The sequence below is a fragment of the Telmatherina bonti genome, assembly GCF_933228915.1.
Source record: "Telmatherina bonti genome assembly, chromosome: 7".
NCBI classification, from domain to species: domain Eukaryota; kingdom Metazoa; phylum Chordata; class Actinopteri; order Atheriniformes; family Telmatherinidae; genus Telmatherina; species Telmatherina bonti.
Genome location: NC_136625.1, coordinates 1307501 through 1326039, shown reverse-complemented (window position 1 = coordinate 1326039; position 18539 = coordinate 1307501). Strand labels below are relative to the sequence as shown.

The following is an 18539-nucleotide window of genomic DNA, read 5'->3' as shown; positions in this document are numbered from 1 at the left end:
CCTGGGTCTAAATACGCCTCAGGCTTAAATATAGCTAAACTCCAAATACGCCTCAGGTCCAAATACGCCTAAAGTCTAAATACGCCTCAGGTCCAAATATGCCTCAAGTCCAAATACGTCTCAAGTCCAAATATGCCTCAGGTCCAAATATAACTCAGGTCCAAATACGCCTCAAGTCCAAATATGCCTCAAGTCCAAATACGCCTCAGGTCCAAATATAACTCAGGTCCAAATACGCCTTAGGTCCAAATACGCATCAGGTCAAAATATGACTAAGGTCCAAACATGCCTCATGCACAAATATAACTTAGGTCCAAAAAAAAAACAAACCCCAAAGGTCCAAATATGCCTTTGGTCCAAATACGTGTCAGGACCAAATATGCCTCAGGTCAAAATACAACTAAGGTCCAAATATGCCTCAGGTCCAAATATAACTAAAGTCCAAACATGCCTCAGGTACAAATATTACTAAGGTCCAAATATAAATCCGGTCCAAATACACCTGTGTTCCATGTAGACCTCAGGTCTAAATATTCCTGAGGTCTAAATACATCTCAGGTCCAAAAATAACAAAGGTCCAAATACGCTTCAGGTCCAAATACACCACAGTTCAAAATACGCCTCAGGTCCAAATATAACCCGGGTCTAAATACGCCTCAGGCTTAAATATAGCTAAACTCCAAATATGCCTCAGGTCCAAATACGCCTAAAGTCTAAATACGCCTCAGGTCCAAATACACCTCAAGTCCAAATACGTCTCAAGTCCAAATACGCCTCAGGTCCAAATTTAACTCAGGTTCAAATACGCCTCAGGTCCAAATATAACCCGGGTCTAAACACGCCTCAGGCTTAAATATAGCTAAACTCCAAATATGCCTCAGGTCCAAATACGCCTAAAGTCTAAATACGCCTCAGGTCCAAATACACCTCAAGTCCAAATACGTCTCAAGTCCAAATATGCCTCAGGTCCAAATATAACTCAGGTCCAAATACGCCTCAAGTCCAAATACGCCTCAGGTCCAAATGTAACTTAGGTTCAAATACGCCTCAGGTCCAAATATAACCCGGGTCTAAATATGCCTCAGGCTTAAATATAGCTAAACTCCAAATACGCCTCAGGTCCAAATACGCCTAAAGTCTAAATACGCCTCAGGTCCAAATACGCCTCAGGTCCAAATACGCCTCAAATCCAAATCCACCTTAAGTCCAAATATGTCTCAGGTCCAAATATAACTCAGGTCCAAATACGCCTCAGATCCAAACATAACTCCGGTCCAAATATGCCTCAGGTCCAAATATAACTCAGGTTCAAATATCCCTCAGGTACAAATATAACAAAGGTCCAAATATAACTCAGGTCCAAATAGGCTTCAGGTCCAAATATAACTAAGGTGCAAATACGCCTTTGGTCCAAATAAATAGAATATGCCCCAGGTACAAATATAACTAAGGTCCTCATTTAACTGAGGTCCAATTACACCTCAAGTCCAAATATGTATCATGTCCAATCATACCTGTGGTCCAAATACCTCTCAGGTCCAAATATTATTCAGGTCCAAATAAAACTCAGGTCCAAATATGCCTTTGGTCCAAATACGTGTCAGGTCCAAATATAACTCTGGTCCAAATATGCCCCAGGTCCAAATACACCCATTGGTCCAAATACGCCTCAGGTCCAAATCCGCATAATGTCCAAATATAACTCCTGTCCAAATACGACTCGGGTCCAAACACAACTCAGGTCCAAATATACGTCAGGTTCAAATACGTATAACTTAGGTCCAAATACACCTCAAGTCCAAATATAACTAAGGTCCAAATACGCCTCAGGTCCAAGAACACGTAAGGTCTAAATACAGCTTAGGGTCATATATAACTCAAGTCCAAATATACCTCAGGTCCAAATATAACTAAGGTCCAAATATGTCTCAAGTCCAAATATGCCTCAAGTCCAAATACGCCTCAGGTCCAAATGTAACTCAGGTCCAAATCTAACTCAAGTCCAAATACGCTTGAGGTCAACATTTAACTCAGGTCGAAATACGCCTCAGGGTCGATATAACTCAAGTTCAAATATACCTCAGGTCCAAATATAACGAAGGACCAAATACGCCTCAGGTCCAATTATAACTCGGGTCCAAATACACCTGAAGTCCAAATACGCCTCAGGTTGACAAATAACTTGAGTCCAGAAATCCCTCATGTCCAAATCTAACTCAAGTCCAAATACACCTGAGGGCAACATTTAAATCAGGTCCAAATACACCTCAGGTCCAAATACACCTCAGTTCCAAATACGCATCAGGTCCAAATATAAGTCTGGTCCAAGTACGCATCAGGTCCAAATATAAGTCTGGTCCAAATACGCATCAGGTCCAAATATAAGTCTGGTCCAAATACGACTCGGGTCCAAATACACATCATGTCCAAATACACCTCCAGTCCAGATATAACTCAGGTCCAAACATAACTCAGGTCCAAATATGCCTCAGTTCTATATATAAGTCAAGTCCAAATATTCCTCATGTACAAATATAACTCAGGTCCAAATATGCCTCAGGTCCAAATATAACTAAAGTCCAAACATGCCTCAGGTACAAATATTACTAAGGTCCAAATATAAATCCGGTCCAAATACACCTGTGTTCCATGTAGACCTCAGGTCTAAATATTCCTGAGGTCTAAATACATCTCAGGTCCAAATATAACAAAGGTCCAAATACGCTTCAGGTCCAAATACACCACAGTTCGAAATACGCCTCAGGTCCAAATGTAACTCAGGTTCAAATACGCCTCAGGTCCAAATATAACCCGGGTCTAAATACGCCTCAGGCTTAAATATAGCTAAACTCCAAATATGCCTCAGGTCCAAATACGCCTAAAGTCTAAATACGCCTCAGGTCCAAATACACCTCAAGTCCAAATACGTCTCAAGTCCAAATACGCCTCAGGTCCAAATGTAACTCAGGTTCAAATACGCCTCAGGTCCAAATATAACCCGGGTCTAAACACGCCTCAGGCTTAAATATAGCTAAACTCCAAATATGCCTCAGGTCCAAATACGCCTAAAGTCTAAATACGCCTCAGGTCCAAATACACCTCAAGTCCAAATACGTCTCAAGTCCAAATATGCCTCAGGTCCAAATATAACTCAGGTCCAAATACGCCTCAAGTCCAAATACGCCTCAGGTCCAAATGTAACTTAGGTTCAAATACGCCTCAGGTCCAAATATAACCCGGGTCTAAATATGCCTCAGGCTTAAATATAGCTAAACTCCAAATACGCCTCAGGTCCAAATACGCCTAAAGTCTAAATACGCCTCAGGTCCAAATACGCCTCAGGTCCAAATACGCCTCAAATCCAAATCCACCTTAAGTCCAAATATGTCTCAGGTCCAAATATAACTCAGGTCCAAATACGCCTCAGATCCAAACATAACTCCGGTCCAAATATGCCTCAGGTCCAAATATAACTCAGGTTCAAATATCCCTCAGGTACAAATATAACAAAGGTCCAAATATAACTCAGGTCCAAATAGGCTTCAGGTCCAAATATAACTAAGGTGCAAATACGCCTTTGGTCCAAATAAATAGAATATGCCCCAGGTACAAATATAACTAAGGTCCTCATTTAACTGAGGTCCAATTACACCTCAAGTCCAAATATGTATCATGTCCAATCATACCTGTGGTCCAAATACCTCTCAGGTCCAAATATTATTCAGGTCCAAATAAAACTCAGGTCCAAATATGCCTTTGGTCCAAATACGTGTCAGGTCCAAATATAACTCTGGTCCAAATATGCCCCAGGTCCAAATACACCCATTGGTCCAAATACGCCTCAGGTCCAAATCCGCATAATGTCCAAATATAACTCCTGTCCAAATACGACTCGGGTCCAAACACAACTCAGGTCCAAATATACGTCAGGTTCAAATACGTCTCAAGTCCAAATATAACTTAGGTCCAAATACACCTCAAGTCCAAATATAACTAAGGTCCAAATACGCCTCAGGTCCAAGAACACGTAAGGTCTAAATACAGCTTAGGGTCATATATAACTCAAGTCCAAATATACCTCAGGTCCAAATATAACTAAGGTCCAAATATGTCTCAAGTCCAAATATGCCTCAAGTCCAAATACGCCTCAGGTCCAAATGTAACTCAGGTCCAAATCTAACTCAAGTCCAAATACGCTTGAGGTCAACATTTAACTCAGGTCGAAATACGCCTCAGGGTCGATATAACTCAAGTTCAAATATACCTCAGGTCCAAATATAACGAAGGACCAAATACGCCTCAGGTCCAATTATAACTCGGGTCCAAATACACCTGAAGTCCAAATACGCCTCAGGTTGACAAATAACTTGAGTCCAAAAACCCCTCATGTCCAAATCTAACTCAAGTCCAAATACACCTGAGGGCAACATTTAAATCAGGTCCAAATACACCTCAGGTCCAAATACACCTCAGTTCCAAATATGCATCAGGTCCAAATATAAGTCTGGTCCAAGTACGCATCAGGTCCAAATATAAGTCTGGTCCAAATACGCATCAGGTCCAAATATAAGTCTGGTCCAAATACGACTCGGGTCCAAATACACATCATGTCCAAATACACCTCCAGTCCAGATATAACTCAGGTCCAAACATAACTCAGGTCCAAATATGCTTCAGTTCTATATATAAGTCAAGTCCAAATATTCCTCATGTACAAATATAACTCAGGTCCAAATATGCCTCAGGTCCAAATATAACTAAAGTCCAAACATGCCTCAGGTACAAATATTACTAAGGTCCAAATATAAATCCGGTCCAAATACACCTGTGTTCCATGTAGACCTCAGGTCTAAATATTCCTGAGGTCTAAATACATCTCAGGTCCAAATATAACAAAGGTCCAAATACGCTTCAGGTCCAAATACACCACAATTCGAAATACGCCTCAGGTCCAAATGTAACTCAGGTTCAAATATGCCTCAGGTCCAAATATAACCCGGGTCTAAATACGCCTCAGGCTTAAATATAGCTAAACTCCAAATACGCCTCAGGTCCAAATACGCCTAAAGTCTAAATACGCCTCAGGTCCAAATACGCCTCAAGTCCAAATACGTCTCAAGTCCAAATACGCCTCAGGTCCAAATGTAACTCAGGTCCAAATATAACTCAGGTCCAAATACGCCTCAAGTCCAAATACGCCTCAAGTCCAAATACGCCTCAGGTCCAAATATAACTCAGGTCCAAATACGCCTCAAGTCCAAATACGCCTCAAGTCCAAATACGCCTCAGGTCCAAATATAACTCAGGTCCAAATACGCCTTAGGTCCAAATACGCATCAGGTCAAAATATGACTAAGGTCCAAACATGCCTCATGCACAAATATAACTTAGGTCCAAAAAAAAACAAACCCCAAAGGTCCAAATACACCTCCAGTCCAAATATATCTCAGGTCCAAATATGCCTCAGGTCAAAATACAACTAAGGTCCAAATATGTCTCAGGTCCAAATATAACTAAAGTCCAAACATGCCTCAGGTACAAATATTACTAAGGTCCAAATATAAATCCGGTCCAAATACACCTGTGTTCCATGTAGACCTCAGGTCTAAATATTCCTGAGGTCTAAATACATCTCAGGTCCAAATATAACAAAGGTCCAAATACGCTTCAGGTCCAAATACACCACAGTTCGAAATACGCCTCAGGTCCAAATGTAACTCAGGTTCAAATACGCCTCAGGTCCAAATATAACCCGGGTCTAAATACGCCTCAGGCTTAAATATAGCTAAACTCCAAATATGCCTCAGGTCCAAATACGCCTAAAGTCTAAATACGCCTCAGGTCCAAATACACCTCAAGTCCAAATACGTCTCAAGTCCAAATACGCCTCAGGTCCAAATGTAACTCAGGTTCAAATACGCCTCAGGTCCAAATATAACCCGGGTCTAAACACGCCTCAGGCTTAAATATAGCTAAACTCCAAATATGCCTCAGGTCCAAATACGCCTAAAGTCTAAATACGCCTCAGGTCCAAATACACCTCAAGTCCAAATACGTCTCAAGTCCAAATATGCCTCAGGTCCAAATATAACTCAGGTCCAAATACGCCTCAAGTCCAAATACGCCTCAGGTCCAAATGTAACTTAGGTTCAAATACGCCTCAGGTCCAAATATAACCCGGGTCTAAATATGCCTCAGGCTTAAATATAGCTAAACTCCAAATACGCCTCAGGTCCAAATACGCCTAAAGTCTAAATACGCCTCAGGTCCAAATACGCCTCAAGTCCAAATACGTCTCAAGTCCAAATATGCCTCAGGTCCAAATATAACTCAGGTCCAAATACGCCTCAAGTCCAAATACGCCTCAAGTCCAAATTTCACAAAGGTCCAAATATGCCTCTGGTCCACATATAACTCCGGTCAAAATACGCCTCAGGTCCAAATACGCCTTAGGTCCAAATACGCATCAGGTCAAAATATGACTAAGGTCCAAACATGCCTCATGCACAAATATAACTTAGGTCCAAAAAAAAAAAAACCCAAAGGTCCAAATACACCTCCAGTCCAAATATATCTCAGGTCCAAATATGCCTCAGGTCAAAATACAACTAAGGTCCAAATATGTCTCAGGTCCAAACATGCCTCAAGTCCAAATATGCCTGAGGTCCAAATGTAACTCAGGTCCAAATATGCCTAAGGTCCAAATGCACCCTTAGGTCCGAATACGCCTTTCGTCCAAATACACCTGAAGTCCAAAAACACCTCAGGTCCAAATCTAACTCAAGTCCAAATACGCCTGAGGGCCACATTTAACTCAGGTCTAAATATGCCTCAGGTCCAAATATGCATCAGGTCCAAATATAAGTCAGGTCCAAATACGACTCAGGTCCAAATATAATATAAGTCCAAATATGCCTCAAGTCAAAATACACCTCAGGTCCAAATACGTCGATGGTCTAAATATGCATCATGTACAAATAAAAATCCGCTCCAAATACCTGTGAAGTGAAGTGAGAGCTGGAGATCACGACCAGATGAAGCCAACAGGACCACGTCATCTGCAAAAAGCAGGGACCCAATCCTGAGGCCACCAAGCCGGATCCCCTCAACACCTCGGCTGCTCCTAGAAATTCTGTCCATATAAGTTATGAACAGAATCGGTGATAAAGGGCAGCCTTGGCGGAGTCCAACCTTCACTGGAAACGAATCCGACTTACTACCGGCAATGTGGACCAAGCTCTGACACCTGTCGTACAGGGACCGGACAGCTCGTACAAGGGGGTCCGGTACCCCATACTCCCGGAGTACCCCCCACAGGAGCCCCCGGGGGACACGGTCGAACGCCTTCTCCAGGTCCACAAAACACATGTAGACTGGTTGGGCAAACTCCCATGCCCCCTCCAGGACCCCAAAGAGGGTATAGAGCTGGTCCACTGTTCCACGACCAGGACGAAAACCACACTGCTCCTCCTCAATCCGGGATTCGACTATCCGGTGGACCCTCCTCTCCAGGACCCCTGAATAGACCTTACCAGGGAGGCTGAGGAGTGTGATTCCCTGTAATTGGAACACACCCTCCGGTCCCCCTTCTTAAAAAGGGGGACCACCACCCCAGTCTGCCAGTCCAGCGGTACTGCCCCCGATGTCCACGCGATGCTGCAGAGGCGTGTCAGCCAGGACAGCCCCACAGCATCCAGAGCCTTAAGGAACTCCGGGCGGATCTCATCCACCCCCGGGGCTTTGCCGCCAAGGAGCTTTTTGACCACCTCAGCGACTTCAGCCCCAGAGATTGGAGAGTCCACCCCTGAGTCCGCCAGCTCTGCTTCCTCATCGGACGTGTTGGTAGGATTGAGGAGGTCTTCGAAGTATTCCCTCCACCGACCCACAACGTCCCGAGTTGAGGTCAGCAGCTCCCCACCTCCACTGTACACAGTGTTGATGGAGCACCGCTTCCCCCTCCTGAGCCGCCGGATGGTGGACCAGAATCTCTTCGAAGCCATCTGGAAGTCTTTCTCCATGGCCTCGCCGAACTCCTCCAACGCCCGAGCTTTTGCCTCGGCAACAGTCGAAGCCGCATGCCGCTTAGCCTGTCGGTCCCCATCAGCTGCCTCCAGAGTCCCACAGGCCACGAAGGCCCGATAGGACTCCTTCTTCAGCTTGACAGCATCCGGTCCATTTATGCCACAGGTCCAAATATAAATCAGGTCCAGACAAACACACCTCTGGTCCATTCATGCCTCAGGTCCAAACACATCTCCCATCCAAACAAACACACCTCCGGACAAAGCCAACACTCCTCAGGTCCAAACATGCTTCAGGACCAAACACGCTTCAGACTACATACGAGTCAAACACCAACCAAGGTGTATCTTACCAGCAGGTAGAGAGTTCCTGTCAGAAGGATACTAAAGGTTCCTCCAGCTGCTGCAACACCCAACACCGACTCCACAGAGCTGAAACAAAGTTACACACATGCACACACACACACCTTTTAACTGATTTATCACATCAATCAAACATACAAATAAACAAACAGACACAACTAAACAAACAAGAAGGTACTCACAGGTTACTCTGACAGAGTGACTCAATGCAGATCGCTGCTCTCACACTGTCTCTTAGACGTACCTGGACTCTGTCCCCTGATTCTAAAATAAATACAGACACATGCTCGTCAGGTGTGAATTTCCCTGTCTGGTTCTCAGACCCAGATGCAGTGGGGGGATGTCCCATGATGCAGTGGGGCGGTGTCCTATGATGCAGTGGGGGGGGGGGGGGTGTCTTATGATGCAGTGGGGCGGTGTCCTATGATGCAGTGGGGGGGGATGTCCTATGATGCAGTGGGGGGGTATGTCCTATGATGCAGTGGGGGGATGTCCTATGATGCAGTGGGGGGTATGTCCTATGATGCAGTGGGGGGGTATGTCCTATGATGCAGTGGGGGGGGGTGTCCTATGATGCAGTGGGGGGGTATGTCCTATGATGCAGTGGGGGGGTATGTCCTATGATGCAGTGGGGGGTATGTCCTATGATGCAGTGGGGCGGTGTCCTATGATGCAGTGGGGCGGTGTCCTATGATGCAGTGGGGGGGGGTGTCTTATGATGCAGTGGGGCGGTGTCCTATGATGCAGTGGGGGGGGATGTCCTATGATGCAGTGGGGGGGTATGTCCTATGATGCAGTGGGGGGGATGTCCTATGATGCAGTGGGGGGGATGTCCTATGATGCAGTGGGGGGGTATGTCCTATGATGCAGTGGGGGGATGTCCTATGATGCAGTGGGGGGTATGTCCTATGATGCAGTGGGGCGGTGTCCTATGATGCAGTGGGGCGGTGTCCTATGATGCAGTGGGGGGGGGGGGGGGTGTCTTATGATGCAGTGGGGTGGTGTCCTATAATGCAGTGGGGGGGATGTCCTATGATGCAGTGGGGGGGGGGTGTCCTATGATGCAGTGGGGGGATGTCCTATGATGCAGTGGGGGGGGATGTCCTATGATGCAGTGGGGGGATGTCCTATGATGCAGTGGGGGGGTATGTCCTATGATGCAGTGGGGGGATGTCCTATGATGCAGTGGGGGGGTATGTCCTATGATGCAGTGGGGGGGGGTGTCCTATGATGCAGTGGGGGTATGTCCTATGATGCAGTGGTGCGGTGTCCTATGATGCAGTGGGGGGGGGTGTCTTATGATGCAGTGGGGCGGTGTCCTATGATGCAGTGGGGCGGTGTCCTATGATGCAGTGGGGGGGGGGGGGGGGTGTCTTATGATGCAGTGGGGCGGTGTCCTATGATGCAGTGGGGGGGGATGTCCTATGATGCAGTGGGGGGGTATGTCCTATGATGCAGTGGGGCGGTGTCCTATGATGCAGTGGTGCGGTGTCCTATGATGCAGTGGGGGGATGTCCCATGATGCAGTGGGGCGGTGTCCTATGATGCAGTGGGGGGGGGGGTGTCTTATGATGCAGTGGGGCGGTGTCCTATGATGCAGTGGGGGGGGATGTCCTATGATGCAGTGGGGGGGTATGTCCTATGATGCAGTGGGGGGGATGTCCTATGATGCAGTGGGGGGGGATGTCCTATGATGCAGTGGGGGGGATGTCCTATGATGCAGTGGGGGGGGATGTCCTATGATGCAGTGGGGGGGTATGTCCTATGATGCAGTGGGGGGATGTCCTATGATGCAGTGGGGGGGGGGGGGTGTCTTATGATGCAGTGGGGCGGTGTCCTATAATGCAGTGGGGGGGATGTCCTATGATGCAGTGGGGGGGGATGTCCTATGATGCAGGGGGGGATGTCCTATGATGCAGTGGGGGGGTATGTCCTATGATGCAGTGGGGGGATGTCCTATGATGCAGTGGGGGGGTATGTCCTATGATGCAGTGGGGGGGGGGGGGGTGTCCTATGATGCAGTGGGGGTATGTCCTATGATGCAGTGGTGCGGTGTCCTATGATGCAGTGGGGGGGGGGGGGGTGTCTTATGATGCAGTGGGGCGGTGTCCTATGATGCATTGGGGCGGTGTCCTATGATGCAGTGGGGGGGGGGGTGTCTTATGATGCAGTGGGGCGGTGTCCTATGATGCAGTGGGGGGGGATGTCCTATGATGCAGTGGGGGGGTATGTCCTATGATGCAGTGGGGCGGTGTCCTATGATGCAGTGGGGGGATGTCCTATGATGCAGTGGGGGGGTATGTCCTATGATGCAGTGGGGGGATGTCCTATGATGCAGTGGGGGGGTATGTCCTATGATGCAGTGGGGGGGGGGGTGTCCTATGATGCAGTGGGGGTATGTCCTATGATGCAGTGGTGCGGTGTCCTATGATGCAGTGGGGGGATGTCCTATGATGCAGTGGGGGGGTGTCCTATGATGCAGTGGAGAGGGATGTCCTGTGATGCAGTGGGGGGATGTCTTATGATGCAGTGGGGGGGTATGTCCTATGATGCAGTGGTGCGGTGTCCTATGATGCAGTGGGGGGTGATGTCCTATGATGCAGTGGGGGGATGTCCTATGATGCAGTGGGGGGGTATGTCCTATGATGTAGTGGGGTGGATGTCCTATGATGCAGTGGGGGGTGTCTTATTGTGCAGTGGGGGGTATATCCTATGATGCAGTGGGGGGGATGTCCTATGATGCAGTGAGGGTATGTCCTGTGATGCAGTGGGGGGTATGTCCTATGATGCAGTGGGGGGGGGACGTCCTATGATGCAGTGGGGGGATGTCCTGTGATGCAGTGGGGGGGATGTCTTATGATGCAGTGGGGGGGATGTCCTATGATGCAGTGGGGGGGTATGTCCTATGATGCAGTGGTGCAGTGTCCTATGATGCAGTGGGGCGGTGTCCTATGATGCAGTGGGGGGTGATGTCCTATGATGCAGTGGGGGGATGTGCTGTGATGCAGTGGGGGGGTGTCCTATGATGCAGTGGGGCGGTGTCCTATGATGCAGTGGGGGGTGATGTCCTATGATGCAGTGGGGGGATGTGCTGTGATGCAGTGGGGGGGTGTCCTATGATGCAGTGGGGTGTGTGTCCTATGATGCAGTGGGGGGATGTCCTATGATGCAGTGGGGGTGATGTCCTATGATGCAGTGGGGGTGATGTCCTATGATGCAGTGGGGGGGGATGTCCTATGATGCAGTGGGGGGATGTCCTATGATGCAGTGGGGGGGTATGTCCTATGATGCAGTGGGGGGATGTCCTATGATGCAGTGGGGGGGTATGTCCTATGATGCAGTGGGGGGGGGGTGTCCTATGATGCAGTGGGGGTATGTCCTATGATGCAGTGGTGCGGTGTCCTATGATGCAGTGGGGGGGGGGGTGTCTTATGATGCAGTGGGGCGGTGTCCTATGATGCATTGGGGCGGTGTCCTATGATGCAGTGGGGGGGGGGTGTCTTATGATGCAGTGGGGCGGTGTCCTATGATGCAGTGGGGCGGTGTCCTATGATGCAGTGGGGGGGGGGGGGGGGGTGTCTTATGATGCAGTGGGGCGGTGTCCTATGATGCAGTGGGGGGGGATGTCCTATGATGCAGTGGGGGGGTATGTCCTATGATGCAGTGGGGCGGTGTCCTATGATGCAGTGGTGCGGTGTCCTATGATGCAGTGGGGGGATGTCCCATGATGCAGTGGGGCGGTGTCCTATGATGCAGTGGGGGGGGGGTGTCTTATGATGCAGTGGGGCGGTGTCCTATGATGCAGTGGGGGGGGATGTCCTATGATGCAGTGGGGGGGTATGTCCTATGATGCAGTGGGGGGGATGTCCTATGATGCAGTGGGGGGGGATGTCCTATGATGCAGTGGGGGGGATGTCCTATGATGCAGTGGGGGGGGGATGTCCTATGATGCAGTGGGGGGGTATGTCCTATGATGCAGTGGGGGGGATGTCCTATGATGCAGTGGGGGGTATGTCCTATGATGCAGTGGGGCGGTGTCCTATGATGCAGTGGGGCGGTGTCCTATGATGCAGTGGGGGGGGGGGGTGTCTTATGATGCAGTGGGGCGGTGTCCTATAATGCAGTGGGGGGGATGTCCTATGATGCAGTGGGGGGGGATGTCCTATGATGCAGGGGGGGATGTCCTATGATGCAGTGGGGGGGTATGTCCTATGATGCAGTGGGGGGATGTCCTATGATGCAGTGGGGGGGTATGTCCTATGATGCAGTGGGGGGGGGGGGTGTCCTATGATGCAGTGGGGGTATGTCCTATGATGCAGTGGTGCGGTGTCCTATGATGCAGTGGGGGGGGGGGGTGTCTTATGATGCAGTGGGGCGGTGTCCTATGATGCAGTGGGGCGGTGTCCTATGATGCAGTGGGGGGGGGGTGTCTTATGATGCAGTGGGGCGGTGTCCTATGATGCAGTGGGGGGGGATGTCCTATGATGCAGTGGGGGGGTATGTCCTATGATGCAGTGGGGCGGTGTCCTATGATGCAGTGGGGGGATGTCCTATGATGCAGTGGGGGGGTATGTCCTATGATGCAGTGGGGGGATGTCCTATGATGCAGTGGGGGGGTATGTCCTATGATGCAGTGGGGGGGGGGGGTGTCCTATGATGCAGTGGGGGTATGTCCTATGATGCAGTGGTGCGGTGTCCTATGATGCAGTGGGGGGATGTCCTATGATGCAGTGGGGGGGTGTCCTATGATGCAGTGGAGAGGGATGTCCTGTGATGCAGTGGGGGGATGTCTTATGATGCAGTGGGGGTATGTCCTATGATGCAGTGGTGCGGTGTCCTATGATGCAGTGGGGGGTGATGTCCTATGATGCAGTGGGGGGATGTCCTATGATGCAGTGGGGGGGTATGTCCTATGATGTAGTGGGGTGGATGTCCTATGATGCAGTGGGGGGTGTCTTATTGTGCAGTGGGGGGTATATCCTATGATGCAGTGGGGGGGATGTCCTATGATGCAGTGAGGGTATGTCCTGTGATGCAGTGGGGGGTATGTCCTATGATGCAGTGGGGGGGGGACGTCCTATGATGCAGTGGGGGGATGTCCTGTGATGCAGTGGGGGGGATGTCTTATGATGCAGTGGGGGGGATGTCCTATGATGCAGTGGGGGGGTATGTCCTATGATGCAGTGGTGCAGTGTCCTATGATGCAGTGGGGCGGTGTCCTATGATGCAGTGGGGGGTGATGTCCTATGATGCAGTGGGGGGTGATGTCCTATGATGCAGTGGGGGGATGTGCTGTGATGCAGTGGGGGGGTGTCCTATGATGCAGTGGGGTGTGTGTCCTATGATGCAGTGGGGGGATGTCCTATGATGCAGTGGGGGTGATGTCCTATGATGCAGTGGGGGTGATGTCCTATGATGCAGTGGGGGGTGTATGTCCTATGATGCAGTGGGGGGGGGGGGGGGGTATGTCCTATGATGCAGTGGGGGGGGGGGTGGGGTGTCCTATGATGCAGTGGGGGTGATGTTCTATGATGCGGGGGGGGGTGTCCTATTATGCAGTGGGGGTGATGTTCTATGATACAGTGGGGGGATGTCTCGGTGCAGTGGGGGGATGTCCTATGATGCAGTGGGGGGATGTCTCGGTGCAGTGGGGGGGATGTCCTATGATGCAGTGGGGAACACTGCCCTCTTTACTTTTTCAACTATTCAACACTTCTTGTTTAATTCATTCATTCCTTCTTTCCAATCCTCTAAAACCCCAACCAGTCCCGAATGATGGACCTCCTTCCTGGTCCTGGTTCTAATTAAGGTTTTTGTCCCTGGCTCTGATTCTAATTAAGGTTTTTCTTCTCGGTTCTGATTCTAATTAAGGTTTTTCTTCTTGGTTCTGGTTCTAAATAAGGTTTTTCTTCTCGGTTCTGATTCTAATTAAGGTTTTTCTTCTTGGTTCAGGTTCTAATTAGGTTTTTCTTCTCGGTTCAGGTTCTAATTAAGGTTTTTCTTCTCGGTTCAGGTTCTAATTAAGGTTTTTCTTCTTGCTTCAGGTTCTAATTAAGGTTTTTCTTCTCGGTTCAGGTTCTAATTAAAGTTTTTCTTCTTGGTTCTGGTTCTAATTAAGGTTTTTCTTCTTGGTTCAGGTTATAATTAAGGTTTTTCTTCTTGGTTCTGGTTCTAATTAAAGTTTTTCTTCATGGTTCAGGTTCTAATTAAGGTTTTTCTTCTCGGTTCTGGTTCTAATTAAGGTTTTTCTTCTTGGTTCAGGTTCTAATTAAAGTTTTTCTTCTCGGTTCAGGTTCTAATTAAAGTTTTTCTTCTTGGTTCAGGTTCTAATTAAGATTTTTCTTCTTGGTTCAGGTTCTAATTAAGGTTTTTCTTCTTGGTTCTGGTTCTAATTAAGGTTTTTCTTCTTGGTTCTGGTTCTAATTAAGGTTTTTCTTCTTAGTTCTGGTTCTGATTAAGGTTTTTTCTTCTCGATTCAGGTTCTAATTAAGGTTTTTCTTCTCGGTTCAGGTTCTAATTAAGGTTTTTCTTATTGGTTCAGGTTCTAATTAAGGTTTTTCTTCTTGGTTCTGGTTCTAATTAAGGTTTTTCTTATTGGTTCAGGTTCTAATTAAGGTTTTTCTTCTTGGTTCTGGTTCTAATTAAAATTTTTCTGCTTGGTTCTGGTTCTAATTAAGGTTTTTCTTCTTGGTTCAGGTTCTAATTAAAATTTTTCTGCTCGGTTCTGGTTCTAATTAAGGTTTTTCTTCTTGGTTCATGTTCTAATTAAAGTTTTTCTCCTTGGTTCTGGTTCTAATTAAAGTTCTTTTTCTTGGTTCTGGTTCTAATTAAGGTTTTTGTTCTTGGTTCTGGTTCTAATTAAGGTTTTTCTTCTTGGTTCTGGTTCTGATTAAGGTTTTTTCTTTTTGATTCAGGTTCTAATTAAGGTTTTTCTTCTCGGTTCAGGTTCTAATTAAGGTTTTTCTTATTGGTTCAGGTTCTAATTAAGGTTTTTCTTCTTGGTTCTGGTTCTAATTAAGGTTTTTCTTCTTGGTTCTGGTTCTGATTAAGGTTTTTTCTTCTCGGTTCAGGTTCTAATTAAGGTTTTTCTTCTCGGTTCAGGTTCTAATTAAGGTTTTTCTTATTGGTTCAGGTTCTAATTAAGGTTTTTCTTCTTGGTTCTGGTTCTAATTAAGGTTTTTCTTCTTGGTTCAGGTTCTAATTAAGGTTTTTCTTCTTGGTTCTGGTTCTGATTAAGGTTTTTTCTTCTCGGTTCAGGTTCTAATTAAGGTTTTTCTTCTTGGTTCTGGTTCTAATTAAGGTTTTTCTTCTTGGTTCAGGTTCTAATTAAGGTTTTTCTTCTCGGTTCAGGTTCTAATTAAAGTTTTCTTCTTGGTTCTGGTTTTAATTAAGGGTTTTCTTCTTGGTTCAGGTTCTAATTAAGGTTTTTCTTCTCGGTTCAGGTTCTAATTAAGGTCTTTCTTCCCGGGTCAGGTTCTAATTAAGGTTTTTCTTCTCGGTTCAGGTTCTAATTAAAGTTTTTCTTCTCGGTTCTGGTTCTAATTAAGGTTTTTCTTCTTGGTTCAGGTTCTAATTAAGGTTTTTCTTCTCGGTTCAGGTTCTAATTAAAGTTTTTCTTCTCGGTTCTGGTTCTAATTAAGGTTTTTCTTCTTGGTTCAGGTTCTAATTAAGGTTTTTCTTCTTGGTTCTGGTTCTAATTAAAGTTTTTCTTCTTGGTTCACGTTCTAATTAAGGTTTTTCTTCTCGGTTCTGGTTCTAATTAAGGTTTTTCTTCTTGGTTCAGGTTCTAATTAAAGTTTTTCTTCTCGGTTCAGGTTCTAATTAAAGTTTTTCTTCTTGGTTCAGGTTCTAATTAAGGTTTTTCTTCTCGGTTCAGGTTCTAATTAAGGTTTTTCTTCTTGGTTCAGGTTCTAATTAAGGTTTTTCTTCTCGGTTCAGGCTCTAATTAAGGTTTTTCTTCTTGGTTCTGGTTCTAATTAAGGTTTTTCTTCTTGGTTCAGGTTCTAATTAAGGTTTTTCTTCTTGGTTCTGGTTCTAATTAAGGTTTTTCTTCTCGGTTCAGGTTCTAATTAAGGTTTTTCTTCTCGGTTCTGGTTCTAATTAAGGTTTTTCTTCTTGGTTCAGGTTCTAATTAAAGTTTTACTCCTCAGTTCAGGTTCTAATTAAAGTTTTTCTCCTTGGTTCTGGTTCTAATTAAGATTTTTCTTCTTGGTTCAGGTTCTAATTAAGGTTTTTCTTCTTGGTTCTGGTTCTAATTAAGGTTTTTTCTTCTTGGTTCAGGTTCTAATTAAAATTTTCCTTCTCGGTTCTGGTTCTAATTAAGGTTTTTCTTCTTGGTTCATGTTCTAATTAAAGTTTTTCTCCTTGGTTCTGGTTCTAATTAAAGTTCTTTTTCTTGGTTCTGGTTCTAATTAAGGTTTTTGTTCTTGGTTCTGGTTCTAATTAAGGTTTTTCTTCTTAGTTCTGGTTATGATTAAGGTTTTTTCTTTTCGATTCAGGTTCTAATTAAGGTTTTTCTTCTCGGTTCAGGTTCTAATTAAGGTTTTTCTTATTGGTTCAGGTTCTAATTAAGGTTTTTCTTCTTGGTTCTGGTTCTAATTAAGGTTTTTCTTCTTGGTTCTGGTTCTGATTAAGGTTTTTTCTTCTCGGTTCAGGTTCTAATTAAGGTTTTTCTTCTCGGTTCAGGTTCTAATTAAGGTTTTTCTTATTGGTTCAGGTTCTAATTAAGGTTTTTCTTCTTGGTTGTGGTTCTAATTAAGGTCTTTCTTCTTGGTTCAGGTTCTAATTAAGGTTTTTCTTCTTGGTTCTGGTTCTGATTAAGGTTTTTCTTCTCGGTTCTGGTTCTAATTAAGGTTTTTCTTCTTGGTTCAGGTTCTAATTAAGGTTTTTCTTCTCGGTTCAGGTTCTAATTAAAGTTTTTCTTCTTGGTTCAGGTTCTAATTAAGGTTTTTCTTCTCGGTTCAGGTTCTAATTAAGGTTTTTCTTCTCGGTTCAGGTTCTAATTAAAGTTTTCTTCTTGGTTCTGGTTTTAATTAAGGTTTTTCTTCTTGGTTCAGGTTCTAATTAAGGTTTTTCTTCTCGGTTCAGGTTCTAATTAAGGTCTTTCTTCCCGGTTCAGGTTCTAATTAAGGTTTTTCTTCTTGGTTCAGGTTCTAATTAAAGTTTTTCTTCTCGGTTCTGGTTCTAATTAAGGTTTTTCTTCTTGGTTCAGGTTCTAATTAAGGTTTTTCTTCTCGGTTCAGGTTCTAATTAAAGTTTTTCTTCTTGGTTCAGGTTCTAATTAAGGTTTTTCTTCTCGGTTCAGGTTCTAATTAAGGTTTTTCTTCTTGGTTCAGGTTCTAATTAAGGTTTTTCTTCTCGGTTCAGGCTCTAATTAAGGTTTTTCTACTTGGTTCATGTTCTAATTAAAGTTTTTCTCCTTGGTTCTGGTTCTAATTAAAGTTCTTTTTCTTGGTTCTGGTTCTAATTAAGGTTTTTCTTCTTGGTTCAGGTTCTAATTAAGGTTTTTCTTCTCGGTTCAGGTTCTAATTAAGGTCTTTCTTCCCGGTTCTGGTTCTAATTAAAGTTTTTCTTCTTGGTTCAGGTTCTAATTAAGGTTTTTCTTCTCGGTTCTGGTTCTAATTAAGGTTTTTCTTCTTGGTTCAGGTTCTAATTAAGGTTTTTCTTCTCGGTTCAGGTTCTAATTAAAGTTTTTCTTCTTGGTTCAGGTTCTAATTAAGGTTTTTCTTCTCGGTTCAGGTTCTAATTAAGGTTTTTCTTCTCGGTTCAGGTTCTAATTAAGGTTTTTCTTCTTGGTTCTGGTTTTGATTAAGGTTTTTTCTTTTCGATTCAGGTTCTAATTAAGCTTTTTCTTCTCGGTTCAGGTTCTAATTAAGGTTTTTCTTATTGGTTCAGGTTCTAATTAAGGTTTTTCTTCTCGGTTCTGGTTCTAATTAAGGTTTTTCTTCTTGGTTCAGGTTCTAATTAAAGTTTTACACCTCGGTTCAGGTTCTAATTAAAGTTTTTCTTCTTGGTTCTGGTTCTAATTAAGATTTTTCTTCTTGGTTCAGGTTCTAATTAAGGTTTTTCTTCTTGGTTCTGGTTCTAATTAAGGTTTTTCTCCTTGGTTCTGGTTCTGATTAAGGTTTTTCTTCTTGGTTCTGGTTCTAATTAAGG

The 18539-nt window shown here is 45.5% G+C and overlaps 1 protein-coding gene across 1 annotated transcript in view; it reads right to left on the bottom strand.

Annotated features, from left to right (window-relative positions):
• Positions 1-18539, bottom strand: part of LOC306758029 (erythroferrone) — an 83611-nt gene that overhangs the window by 10162 nt on the left and 54910 nt on the right. Inside the window, exons 6-7 of the mRNA XM_079243244.1 lie at positions 8567-8648; positions 8375-8453 (exon numbers count right to left, since the gene is read on the bottom strand). Of these exons, the coding sequence (XP_079099370.1) occupies positions 8375-8453; positions 8567-8648 (161 nt within the window). The remainder of the gene's footprint in view (positions 1-8374; positions 8454-8566; positions 8649-18539) is intronic.